We start from the raw sequence: 14,401 nt of genomic DNA on the forward strand, positions 1-14,401 counted from the left end.
AATTTGTGTACAAATGAGAAAAACAGCCACTGGGAAAATTATTTTGATAATTTTCTACTGTAAAACAAAAGATAGCATTTCTATCTATATATAGTTACCAAACTCTGGAGTCAGACCTGGGTTTGAATCCCGGCTTTACCTCTGCCTGGCTAAGTGACTGGATACAAGTAACATAATCTCAACGGAGTCCCATTTTCCTAACCTGCAGGATGGAGACAGGAATACCTCATAGAGTTGTATGAGAATTAAGAGAATAATGCACATATAGTGCTTAGCACAGTGGTACCAGGACGTAAGCCCTCAGTAAATGAGAGTTATTAGTATAGCCTGTTGTTAAGGGCTGTAATAAAGCCTCTTGTTTTTCTTTAAATTATATGAATTTAGAGATCAAGGAACAAATATCACAGTTTTGAGTCAATATGGATCCGTAATTGCAAAACAGCTCATTTATCGACACAGCCTTCTTTCTGAGACTTAGTTCTCCTCAAGGTACTTGAAGGGATTTGACTGAAGTCTGCCCTGGCTCTTTTAGGAATGATTTGTACAGGCATGGCAATTAACACTTACCTAAAACCTCAAGCCTATAATTATATTACCTTTTTTATTAGGCTCTCGGTAGCCAGTTATTTTTTTGACCATCTGATAAGTGAAATAAAAAACTCCTACAAAAGACTAATATGATTCATACTGTACACATTTAGAGCTATAAAGGACTCGGGCATCTTTACTGACATGTTCATAAAGTAATTTGGGAGTGCCTAACTTGTGCTGGACATAAAATAGGTATCCCTAGGGATATATAGATGAAAAGATCCCTACTGTGAAGAAGTTTACAATCTAGTATAGTGTCTAGAAAGGAACTTAAAAGCCACTTCTTATAAAATAGTATCAGCCTTCCTTTATGCCCCTAACCTTCAGGCAGGGGAAACAGTCCTCTTATGTGGTCCCATAGTACTGTCCGCTTGTACTTGTATTCTGGCATTTCTTACACAGTACTTTGTCTCCTATGCCAGACTGTAAGGACAGGAAGAAAAAGATACCTAAACGTGATCTTGGCCCTTAAATAACTTAAAATTGAGTGACAAAGACGTACATAAACTACTAACACATAAAGAACTAACTTAAATACAAACTTGTATGAAATAAATGCCACAAAGTGTACGCTATGTGAAGTAGGAAGTTTGGGAGGTTATTTAGAGGAGATGGCATTTGAATTGAATTTAGAAGTAATGATAGAATTTCCATAGATAAGGAGGTGGGGGAAGAGAATCCAAGATGAGGGAACATCATGAGCAAAGGCACAGAGGCAAGAAAGTGCGTGGGTTGCTCGAGAAACAGCAAGGCCACCAATGTGTGTGGACACTGGCAAGAATGTTAGGCAGGGGCTTGGCTGTAGCTGACCTTGAAGGCAGTGATAGGGTGTTTGAACTTTGTTCTGCAGGCAGTGATGTGTTGACCAGAGTATTTGTATTAAAGAGGACTGCATCACTTTGTCAACAGTATGAATGATGGAAGAGAAAGATCAGATTCAGGAAGAGAAGTCTGGAAATTTCTAGTAATGTAAACAAGAGATGTTGAAGAAAAATAGACATGGAAAGGAAGAGAGCAATTCTGGAAACACTGTGCAGATGGACATGTCAGAACCTGATCATGGAGTAAGACCCTGATCTTGGAATCGGAGATTCCAAACTTGAGTCCTTTTCTCAAAGGTGACGGCAGCAGCTCTGGCAGTGGCTAAGGTCACTCAGGAAGAGCACAGATAAAGCAAGCCAGGGGGAGGCCACAGAGCCTTGTGGAAGCGTAGATTTAAGGGGTAAGTAAATCTTCAGACTTAGAAGAAATGATGTTTCAAACTTGTTTTTAAAATGATAAGGAAGACTTTTTGTCGTTAGAATTAAGTGGTTTGCCTACAGTTTATGGCTGAGCACTTTAGAACCCAGGTGCCCCAACTTACAACTCAGTGCACTATTAGTTTAATGCTCTAGACTCTAGTTTTATGCTAAATTTAAAAATCTGACCTACCACCTCTCCTGTCCTCATCTATGTTGTTAAAACAGACTAAACTTGAATTTTGGATCTCTTTACATAAATCAAAGTATCTTGTGTCTTTTACATTTCTAGCTACCAATAGCAAAGAGAAAATTTTGCCCTTGGAAAATACAGGGCAAGCCATCCATATGGATGCCATTTAAAATTATAATGTGTGATATGAATTGATAGTAGGAATTGTAAAAAGCCTCGTTAAAACATCTACCTTAGGTTTCAAAGGCAGTAAGTTAATCTTATACATTATTACATGTTTTTATATCCTTTATGTTAAAAAAAAAAAACCCTGCTGCATTCTCAACACTGAATTATCCTTATTGTCCCCAAATACCTTGCTGTATACATAGTGGAAAGATTTAGCTCAAAGAAGCCAAAACAAATGATTTCATTAGTTTCACAGAAGATTTTGTTGCTATTAATACTGCAGTCTTCTATGGCATATGCCAAAGGTGTAGTTTAAAATTCTGTTTTTAACTCAGTGAAATATTTTTACCTCGAAAAGGGAGGCCTAAAAAGAAAGGATATGAAACTTTGATACAGACCATTTTAAAAAGCAAGTATATGATGAGGCCAATTCTCAGAATAGCATCATCCTTGCTGAGCAACAGAACTAAATAATACGTGGATTTTATCATTTGGCTGGAAGAACTGAGCTCTGAAAATGAACCATCACAAGCCATGATTAATAAACTCTTTACAACTCTACTCTGATAAGAGTTAGTTGAAAAATAAGCAGGAGCACTATAAATACTAAAAGTTGATGGCCCATACCTAGATAAATATTTTTTCCCACAGAAAGTCGATTTTAACCATTTGTGTTATAGTGAATGATCCTATTGGAATTCTTATATATGGACTTACAGCCTATCCAGAAAGATATGAAACACACTTTTATATTGGCCTATCATTTTCTAGCATTGAAGTTCCAGGGAAATGGTGGCTTTTTTAATTTTTATTTTTGTTTACTTTGGGCTTTGTTTTTTCTTAAGCGTATTTTATTAAATATAATAAATACATAGAAAAGCATGTTTCACAAGTGTACAACTCAATGAGTGTTACAAATTGAATATACTGATGTATCCAGCATCCAGGGGGAGGCACAGACATCTCCAGTTCTTCAGAACCCAACATCATACCCCCTTTCCAGTCAACAGGTACCCCCTCTCCCGCTACAGCTGTTAGGAAACAATTATCATGGGTCTCTGATATTTCTGCACACCTTGGGAGCAGAGATACTATCTACCTTTGTTCAGAGTATCTTTTCGTGAATAGCCTTAGAAGACAAAAACAGTGTTTGCCTCCAGAGAAAAGGGCCATTTTGCTCAAGCCTTGAAAAAATAGATCGTCTCTTATTATTGTCTTTTATTACACTGTTTAGTACAACAGGGTATCTCCCTTCGAAGTCAAAGGTAGGCATGTTTACTTGCCATTCTAAAAGACTGAAGTTCCCTAAACTCAGGATTCCTCTCCTATAATGCAACGCACTGTGTGTGCAGGTGTCACCTGGCTTTCTTCATCTTTCATAATTAGGAATTAGGGCTCAAGGAACTGGTGTAATACTGATACAGGCTATTGAGTTGTAAGGTTCTCTGTCTCTGACTCAGCACCCATTAACTAGGCTGACCAACATACTAGTTCGTAAGCAGGGTAAAATCTCAGACCCTTTACTGTTCTTGGTAGTAATCACTATTCCAACTTCTACCACCATAAATATCTGTGCTTAAAATTCACATATAAATTCAATTACATAGCACGTACTCGAATCTGGCTTCTTTCATCCAACCTCATGTTTGTGAAATTCATTCATATTATTGCACGCAGGCATAGTTTTTCATTTCTCATAGTATTCCATTGTATGAATATTTAAAAACTTATTTTTTCTACTAGAGATGGATGCTGGGGCAGGTCCTGCTATTAGAATTATGCTGTTATAAACAATTTTATGCATGTTTTTGTGAATATATGTATGCATTTCTGTTGGGTATATTCCCAGAGCTGGATCCAGAGGGTGTGCAGAGATAACTGCCAAACAATTTTCTAAAGCATTTGCATCAAGCTAGTCTTCATATATTGCTAGTGGAACATTCTGGTTTCTCTGTGTGCTTTTCCACCCTTGTTATTTTCCAACTTTTTAGTTTTGTTTTTTCAGACTGACAGGCTTTTATTTTATCAACACGCACATAAGGAAAGATAAATATGGTACACTTCCAATTTTACAGAGCAATCTCACGAGTATTTCTGCTATTTAGGGAAAGAGATTTATCAATTAAGGTATTACCAAGGTAAATTATCAAGACAATCAGCGCCACAATTTTTTGGTAGGTCATTTTTCCATAAAGACAACAGTTTTCAAAGCCTTCACTATGACAAGACCAAGTTACTCAGATTATACTTCTAAAGATACAGTTTTAACAGAAAAAAAGTTGAAAACTGTTACGAATATTCACATAAGTCTCTATATTGTACAGGAAAGAGACTGACATTCTTCCAAATGTTCCCAACTGAAAGCAAAAGAAAATCTGTACAGCCAAATCTTCCCAGTAAGCAGCAACAGAGAAAGTAAGAGGATTTTACTAAATACCAGTGAAATTAAGGGCACAGTATTCATCTTCAGCGTATATACGATCACATGAGAACAGAAAACACTTAAAGCTGCAATGTTTGTTGACTCTAATACATGCTTTGCCCGAGTGAATGACAGACACCCTTTAGGACCCCATCTCTTAATACTCAAGTTCCAAGAAGCACCCCAGCCAGCCCTAAATTATGATTTCATTTTCTCAGGGAAAAACATGAATAATTGAAAATGAACGTAATAGTTTAAATAAAATGCTAACTTCAATAAAGTGAGTTTTTCATGAGAGTGTGAAATTATGAAAGAAAAAAAAGCTGCAATGTTTGTATGTCTTTAAAGAACCCTTTTCAGGGCAACATAGTTAACCCTTCAACCACCTTCAATTCTCCCATCCCAATTCTGAGAAAATATTTCTCCTCCCATCACCACTGACAGAGAAGGTATCCCTCAGTCAACCCACTCTTAATTCTAGGCCCATTTTTCCCCTGGCTCATGTCTGCCTCTGGCCTTTTGTTCAGTTTTCCTGCTTGGGGCACCCACCACAATCTCCATCCATTCACTGCATGTATATCTGTCTTCCTTCAAACCTTCTAGGCATTGCTATAGGCGGGTGAGGGGCTGGGAAGAAAGCAGAGAGGGCATAAGAGTTCTGGTAGTCTCCTTTACAGGACAGCCTCTCCGCCTCTGGAAATGATACAGTCAGGTTACACGGAAAAGCCTGTTCTTTGCAGCTGTTTCTGAGCTACCACTTTTTTTTTTTTTTTTTTTAAAGAGAAGAGATATGAGAGGGAGGAAGGTGAGAGAGATGAGACACAGAGAGAAAGGGAGATAAGACAAACTACATCTACCCTGGCACTGCTGGCACCTTACCACTTTTAGGATGAGGAAGGGAGGCAAATAAAAGTACCTAAATTTTGTATGGCTTCGCTGGTTGAGGCTGAAAAAGCCCAGTACTTGGCAAGGGCATCATTGTCCTTGTCATGCAGATAGAGTCTAACTTGTCACCTCAACCACTTGCCTGACAGTAGGGTTCCTGAGTGATGGTGAGGAATTAAAGTCTTTTAGGGAAAATACAGAGAGGTCTTTTATAGGCTGGTGGCAAACCTGGTTCTACCACCAGTTCTGAAGATCCTTATATACCAAAAACCAGAATGGTCTGGAAAATGTCCGTGCACAGGTGGCAGCCTAAGAGGGTGGGCATAGCTTGTAGCAGGCAGCAATAGGTGACCAGAGGAGCAAGAAGAGCAATAGATGCATAAATCACAGAGACCAAGTGGCCCATTGCTGCTCTCTTGACTTTATTAATGCCCAGCAGTTGTCCACAGGCCATGTGCATAGCAAAATGAGTAAAACAGACTCTTATTAAACATAGCTAGAAATCCAGGTAGTAATAGCTAGACCAGAAGCCTTGGGAACAAACAGGGTCGAAGCAGTGCAGACAAAGGCAGTGCAATCTGTAGCATCGTTCATTTGGCTTAGAAGAGTGTGAGCCACCACCATGGAGCATGTGATGTTAATGCAGAACGTTAATGCAGCATGAAGACCATGTGGAAGTGGAGCAGCACAGCCAGGAAGGTCTCAGTCTAGAAGTTGAGAGAACTCAATGTCCAGAGGAGGGAAGGTACAGAAAGGTCAACACAAAAACAAAGAAAGGAATACCCTTGCTGTTGCCAAGACACAGGTCTGGCAGGGGACTTTGTGTGGGAGCATTCCTAAGAGCAAAGGTTAACCAGATTGGAATCCACAGGGCCTGGGGCTCTCCACCAGCTCCCTTATCTGATGAAGTCTACCTCTCTGGGCCCCTTCATGCAATAGGTAGTACTGCAGTGGATTTGGCCAGAGGTCCTCTTTGATGATCTTAGCAATCCTGTCAGAGTCTGGAAAGCTGTGGTCTGAAAGCCAGGCAAACAAGCTGCATGTGAGGTCTTGGTTCCTAGGATTGAAAGCCGGAGGATCACGGCCTGGGTGCCATATGATCGGAGTGGCAAGAGCCACCACTTGGCCGGAGGGTCTGACTTCATATTCCTTGACAATCAACTTGTTTCTGAAGTATGGGTTTCTTCGAAAGAAGAACTTGAACTTGCAGCCCATCCTAGGATGTCTGAGCCCCTTCACCTCCAAATTGGTTAAGTACCTGAACATCTCGGCATCCCTGCCTCTAATCAGGGCAGACAGCTGCGGGTGGTTCTGAAAGGCAGTCATCCAGAAGCCAGGGATGTTCTGAATGATGCGGTACCTCCGCTGAAGGTAGTGTCGCCGCATGCGCCCAAACCTGCGCTCTAGCTGGAGGAAGGCCCGGTCAGCCTGAGCGTTCAGAGCGTCCAGTTCCAGCTGGATAGCTTCCAAGGGGTTCACATGGAGACCCTCATTCAGGGCCCGAGGCCCTGCCTCATCCTTCACCACGTTTACGGCTCTGGGTTCCTCCACCGTTTCCACTTCCTCACCCACTGGCTTCTCCTTCCTCTCCTCATCATCCACTACTATAGGGAAGATGGTACCCCTTTCAGTCTTCACTTCCCTCACCTTCGCCCCAGCCATCAGCTCAGGCTCCGACCTCCCTGTGCCACAGGTTTCTAGGGCCTTCTCCCCACCAGTTCCCCGCTGACATCCATTTCCTAGGCTGCTCTCGGTTGCCACAGGGACAGGGGCTGCTTCCATGCCCTCCGCGGGCGGCATGGCCTCCTCCTGCCCCGCTTTGGCAGCTCCGTGACCGCGACCCCCATTGACTAGGATCTGGGGAGTAGGGCCACAGTCCGCGGGGTCCCGCGGTGCGCACCCCTCCTCCAGAAGCTGGGGTGGTGGGAGTGCGACGATCCCCAAGCTGCCCTCGCCTGTCTCGGTCACCACCTGCCTCACCTCCGCTTCCTCTAGACGCTTCCGGCACTGCTGTGGGTCTGGGTCTTCCAGCGCGTGGTCAGGAACAGGGAAATGGCAGGTCTGGGGGAGAGGGATCCCGTCGACCCCACGCGGGACGCTCATGGTGGTAAAGGAGCCTGACCAGCTATTTCCTGACGTTTGCTTCTCTCACAAAGACGAACTCAAGCAAACACCACACCCTTCGGATTCGCGACATTCGTCGTTCGATCTCGCGATACTTAGCCTTCAGTCTCGCGACACCCACTTTTGGTCTCACAAGAAACTCTTCTACTGCTTCTGCCATCTTTTATTTTCACTATTCTGGCGCGTCTGTGATGGACGTGTCTTTTGGTGGTTTTAATCTGCATTTACCTAATGTCTAATGGATTGGGAACCTTTTCATGTAGTTTTGATTTCCCCATTTGGCTATCTTTTTGTAAAGTAGCCGAGTCTTCTCATTTTCCTGTTGGCGTGTTTTATATTTTCCATGTTGATTTGTAGGAATCCGTTATACGTGTTAGACACAAGTTCTTTTTCAGATCTGTGTATTTCAAACAGCCTCTCCTACTGTGAGTTGCTTTTTCAGTATCTTAATGATGTTTTGATTAACAAAAGTTTTTAATCTTCATATATTCCAACTTATTTTATCCCTTGGTGCTTTTTCTGCCCTTTTTAAGAAATCTTGTCTTTCTAAGATATTTCACATTTATATCTGCAGTCCACTTGGAATTGCTTTTTGTGAATGGTGTGATAAGAGTTAGATTAATTTTTCCCATAAAATTATCTAATTGACCAAGTAATGTTTATTGAAAAGACCATCCTTCCCCATGCATAGGTTTTTGATGTTTCCATTAAAAGTAACATGTCATTGGCCAGAGCTAGTCAGATGGCTTTGCCTAGCTTTAAGGGGTCAGGGAAGTATAATCCTCCCCTGAGATTAGGAGAAGGAAACTGAAAATATTGGTAAGCACTCTGATGAGTGCACCACAAACTGTAACTTGAGTAGTGTGTACAAGACCAGCAGAGTTTAGGCCAAAGAAAGTAGAGAAAAGGTAATGATGAATATAAGAGGAGAAATTAATGAAAGACAATAGAGAGTATTAATCAAAGATTAAAAATAAAAGGAGAGAGGATAAGTAAACAATTTTTGGAATGAAAAATAGTCAGTAGTGATTTAAAGAAACATAAGAGAACATGTTGGACAGACTTAGACTAATACATTATCCAACTTAGATGAAATGTGTAAAAAGTGTTCAATTGTGTGAGGTGGTGCTGACGGATCAAGTAAAATGAGAACTGACCAGTGGATTTTAAAGAGAAGTGGTGGGGGGTTGGCATAGGCTTTAAAGGGAATGGGAGGAAAGAAACTGGAGACTGTGAATACTGATAATTCTCTTGAGGGATTTGCCCCAGTGGGAACTAAATGGAGGCACCACTCGACAAGAATAGTTTTGGAGAAGTGTTAGGGTGACAGCCTGGCTGTAACAGGTTTAAGAGAAAATCAGGAAGGGAGAAAGTGAAAATAGCAAGTATACATGACTCTTGAAATTTTGCTCCAGAGAGATGGGATGATGGCTGGTGGAGAAAGTGGGTCAAAGAAAATGTTTTTCAAATGGGAGAAAAAGAAGTATGTGTACATGCTAATGCGAATGATTGGGCAGAGAGCAAAAATTAATGGTGTAGAAGAGAGAAAGGAGAATTGTTGGAAGGATATCCTTGAATTGGTGAAAGCGAATCTAGTGCCTAAGCAGAGGAAGAACAGTCGGCCCTTAACAGGAGCATGACAAATTCCCCTGTGGGAACCGGAAGGAAGGCAAAGTAGGAGGGTGTAGATGCTGGCTGGTGGGAAGAAGTGATGGTGGAATCTATGAGATTCTCCTCTGATTGCTTCAGTGTTCTCAGTAAAGGAGAAGGCAAGATTCAACTCAAGTGAGAGTGAGGATGAGGCACGAGGCAGTGGGATTCTGGGGAGAGAGAGGTAAGAAACAGTTACCTAGAGTGACTGGACTATAACATATGGTATGATTGTTGAATAGCATTAAGATCATGAATTTGAAGTGGGGTGCATCAGCATGATTGTGAATTTTTCTTCATCCATGGTCAGTTTACAGGTGCAGCATGAGTAAGCAGAGTTGGATTTAGTCAGACCTGAAGCAAGAAGGGCAAGAGAATGATTATGATCGATCTTAGAATCTACGCTGGAAGAATAGAGGACACATAGGCATGAGGGGCAGTGAAAGGGTGGCCTGATCAGAGGGTTGGAAGACCCAGGGAATTGAAGGGTCGTGGTGGCCAAGTACTAGAATGAGCTAGAAGGATGAGAGATGGTGGTCTGAGAGTGGATTGCAGGGGATTGGTTAGAACACTACTCATCCATCCAACCTGGGCTGTAATGAGGCACACTGAGCACAAGGTCATGGTAGGGGAGGAGGTGAGCCAGCCAAGAGGCCTGGGTGGGAAGGATCACCTATGTGAAAGATAAGACAGGAGAGAAGTAAGAATAAGCCAGGAGCTAAAATCTGTGAGAAATGAGGGGGAAATGACATGAGAATGTAGGGCATTAGGTGATCTAAACCGATGAAAGGAGACTTAAAGCTGGATCTGTATTCTAGGGACGAGGTTCATTGCGTAACGACACCACCTCTGGCTAAATGAGTGGGAAGGGAGGCACCTTTAGAATTTCATATTACTTAATATCACAGAGCCTGCATTACTTTTTTCTTAAAAGTGTTCAGAAGAAGGATACACATATATTAGTTGATCAAAAATAAGGAATGCATATGTTTTTTAAAATTGGAAAGTGAGTAGTGATCATATTCTTTGAGTTCAGTGTCAAATGTTATTCTCTTTTGGGATCTTTCATTCTGCTTGTGTCCCAGAGTGTGGACTGAAACTACTGAAAAGAGCAAAAATGATTTTAACTTGGGGCTTGAAACATTTTGGCTACAAAAGAAAAATTTTTAAGGGGAATGAGGAGAGCTAATACAAAATCTCAGCAATATCTAATCAACCAGAGGCAGAAAGACAGAAGGGGGAGTGAGAGAAAGACAAAGATAAAAGAAGAAATATGAGTAAAGAAAGAAGATGGCTTCTTGGGGAGAGTACAATTTAGCCATAAATCTTCACATCATAGAATTGTGAACTGTTTAAATTCTCTGGGAAACAGAAACAGCATGAGGTTTTAAAAGATAAACAATATAAGATGAATGAAGAGAGCCTGTGAATTGTATAGTCTTATTTTTCTTCGACTCCTCAAATAATGTTGTTCGGTTCTTACTTGTTTTGAAAGGGATCTCTCATCCTTGACCTGAATTCTTTAAACAAGTATGTTTGTTTAGTGGCTTAGCATACTGAATTACTGTTCTTCAGGCTAGGCCACCCAGTTTAGAAAGCTGAGGGCCTCAATAAAATGTTACTTTCTTAAGACTCAAAAGAATGTTGGCAGACAAGGGAAGGAGATGTACACTTCGTTAATTTCCTCTGTTTCCCATAGAAAGTCCATTAAACTGCAAAGGACATGGTAAAAAAGCAGCTTTGAGTGATTAACCAAGTAGCTGTTACAACTGCAGTCATCTCTACTACCTCTTAGAAATAGCATATAAATATAGAGAAGTAGAGAGAGAATATATGAGTTACCAGGGTGTGGGTAATGATTTGCCCTGGGGAAGTTAAAAATTAGGATTTAATCATTTTCTACTACTGTAGCACTCACAGAGCGCAAATATATGTTATGGTGCCTGATGAAACTAAGAGGCTAAAGTCTGTGTAGGTTGGGGGGTAGGGCCACATGGCAGGGGTGACCAGATCACCCAGGGATATACAGAGCCATTACAAAAATGACAATATGGGTCAAAACATGATATAAAACATGCTTATAATATCTAAATGTTAAACATCGAGAATCATTCTAGCCTGAGATAAAAATATTAAGTAACGGAATTAATACTATAGTAAATGAATAAAATTTAATCATGAAAAACTGAAATAATACTATTGGATCTTTTAAAAAATAGTATGATCTTAAAAAACAAACTAAATTGATGTCATTATTGCACTGAGAGCATTGTTTTGGGGCGGAAGTTTCTAGCAGCTTTAAAAACTCAGACTCTACACTAGTAGCAGAATGGTGAACAGTTTTGCTCTAATTTCTAGTATTTTCTCCTCAGTTGTCATTTTTAAATAACTTCTCTTTTTGATCTTTTTTTCCCTTTAGAAACAACGTTTTTGTTTTGTTACATTACATCCTCACTGTACTCTATGAACTAGATATTATCATTTGCCCCATTTTGCAGATAGGAAAACTGAGGTGCAGAAAATAAGTAATAAGCTTATGGACACAGAGTAAATGGCAAAGTCAAGAAGTGAACCCAAGTAATCAGACCCTGCAGCTCTTCCTGTTAAACACTGCAGGGTACACTCTGAGTCTTTCAGCCTCAATTTCCTCATCAATAAAATAGGGTCAATAATTCTTATCTCTTGTGGCGGTTGCAACAATTAAATAAAATGTTCAGCTTGGGCAATGTTGATGCTGTACTTATCTGTTCCTGCATTGTTAGAATGAGCATGCATTATTCATGTATTTTTTAATCAAGAAAAAAATATTAAGGCCCATAAGAGAGCCTGGCACAGAGAGGCACCCCGTAGTCATTATGTCTGAAAGCCAGGTCAGAGTTTCCATTTGACTGAATAGGGATTTGTCATCTCTGGAAGCCTGGGTGTGAAGGGAAGAAGATAGGGGAATAGCTAAAGGAGAATTCAGGTTAGAGGTTTTTACTTTCCAGTAGGAGGGGCTTGTACATCCTAAAGTGAGGGGTGGGAACCAGTGGGAGGGAGAGCCCATTGGTTTAGGCAAGTAGGAATTAACCAATGGAGCAGAGTCCTGAGGAATTGGGTAGGGGGGCGGTCCTAGAACACTGGATGAATGAACTTAGTTTGGAGAATATTAACTGTGACTTGTTAGTAGATAAGCCCCACTTTATAAGCTCACTGAGGTAACAAAAATATCAAGATCATTTTGGAAAATGAGAGAGGAATATAAAGAACTCTGGTTTTCTTTCTCTACCTGTTTCTGGCGTTGTAAGAATAGGTTTTCTGAAGAGGAGCCAACAGTTTATTTTTCCATTTGTGGGTCGCAATGGTAAAATGATTGTTGGCAAAAGAACATCTTTTCAAGAGGCTTCCCTTGGTGTAGGTCAGAGGGGCAACAGGAGGAATTATTTCTGCAGCTGGGAGAAAGATTCAGAGCTGTCTTCCTGGAGTCGGCTCTCATTTCAGAGTCTAAAATAGATTTGAAATACTGCGCTATTTGGAAATTGGGGCCTATTCATTCTAAGCACATCTGTTGGTAGCTGTTGAAATTCAAATAAATTCAAATAAAGTCCAAGTAATGCTCATATGACACTTATCGATTTCAAGGAGTGTTAAAAAGCACACAAAAAACCCTACACTCCAGCCCCTGACACAATATGGAAAGCCTTGATTTTCTGCCAGTCATAGTTACTTTGAACCTGAGCCCCTACATTTCAATTCCTTTAAAATGCCCCTTCCTCCCTGCCTGAACTTTTCAACTGAGATTCATTTTCATTTCAAAAGTTTAAATAGTTTAAATAAGAGCTATACCAATAGTTCTGTAGTTTGATTTTGACCATTCCACAGCCTTCAGTAGTGAAATGAGATGGTTGGACTATTAAACTCATAAAGCCAGGACAGAATACATGCATTTTTCTCTTTGTCTTCTCTCCAATTTCAGGAAAATTTTCAGTTAGGTACTGTGATTAAGGAAACTTGGTATATCTATTTACTTAAACATGACTCCAATCCATACGGATTCAAAGCATCTTTAAAAAGGCAAACACAGGATAGAAAAATATGGGAAAATTCCTCTCTTCAATTAAGCCATGACTCTTACAAAGAAATGTGATCTGCCAGATGTATGGAAAGAAAGAACCATTTTAAGGTTGTGAGTTTTTTTGCTTAATAGTTAACATTTTGAATAATGTTTCAAGTACCATATTTATTTATATGTCACATTACTTTGGAGTTTACAGTGTTACAAGTAAGTACAACACCAAGTATATTACATGAATTATGTCTTTTAGTTTAAACCTCATAATTACCTTATGAAGTATTATCCTATGAAGCATTATTATTTCCATCTTATAAATAAAAGTATCTGAGGCTTACAAATAAGTAATTTGCCCAAAGTCACATAACTGAATCAGGATTCAAATCCATGTCAGATATTCTGAGTTATTAACTCCTAATCTAAATTATGCCTTTTATAGGGGAGGCAGTGAAAGGAGATAAAGGATCATAAAAATAAATCAGAATATTTAGGAATTAGAAAAAAGAAATTCACATGTAAAAGCAGACATTTGTCTAGATGCAGGCAAACTTTTAAAGCAAGTATTATGGTAAAATTAAAGCATCAGGAAGGAGGAAGACAAACATGGTACCAATGGCCCAGAAGGGGCTCCATAGACAAAGGTATGGCAAAAATAACACACTTGACTCTCAAGGTGTGTTCCTGCATTCTCCAGTGCCTCTGGGAAATGCGACTGCTCTCTGTAAGGTTCTGGAGCCGTGAAAGAGTCTTACTCGACGAAATCTAATAACTTAACCATTTGACACTAATATTCCTGGTTTCTTCTAACTCTTTGCTTTCTTCATCCAGATGTTGAAAAATACAATAGATGTTAAAATCTTTAATGTTTAACAACTAGTATTGTTCAACTACTAGTATAGTGGTTTCCTGCTTCCTTCCCAATCTTATTTATGAAAAAAAATCCATGACTCCACTGTTCTTTGTCAATAGCGATTTTCATTTTTGCTTTTTTTGATGTGCATAATAGAATTTTTTTGGCTCCCTTCCACCATCAAATAATTTTTTCCAGTTTTCATAATTATAATTCTAATGGCTATATA

At 40.0% G+C, this 14,401-nt stretch overlaps 2 protein-coding genes across 4 annotated transcripts in view; one reads left to right on the top strand and one right to left on the bottom strand.

The window, feature by feature from the left end:
* ACYP2 (acylphosphatase 2) overlaps window positions 1-14,401 on the top strand; it is a 121,786-nt gene that overhangs the window by 85,911 nt on the left and 21,474 nt on the right. The window lies entirely within an intron of this gene.
* Window positions 6,347-7,927, bottom strand: TSPYL6 (TSPY like 6). Its single transcript, XM_006174481.2, has one exon. The coding sequence runs from the start codon at window positions 7,598-7,600 to the stop codon at window positions 6,347-6,349; it is 1,254 nt and encodes a 417-aa protein (XP_006174543.1). The 5' UTR covers window positions 7,601-7,927.

This window comes from Camelus ferus, chromosome 15 (assembly GCF_009834535.1).
Source record: "Camelus ferus isolate YT-003-E chromosome 15, BCGSAC_Cfer_1.0, whole genome shotgun sequence".
NCBI lineage: Eukaryota > Metazoa > Chordata > Mammalia > Artiodactyla > Camelidae > Camelus > Camelus ferus.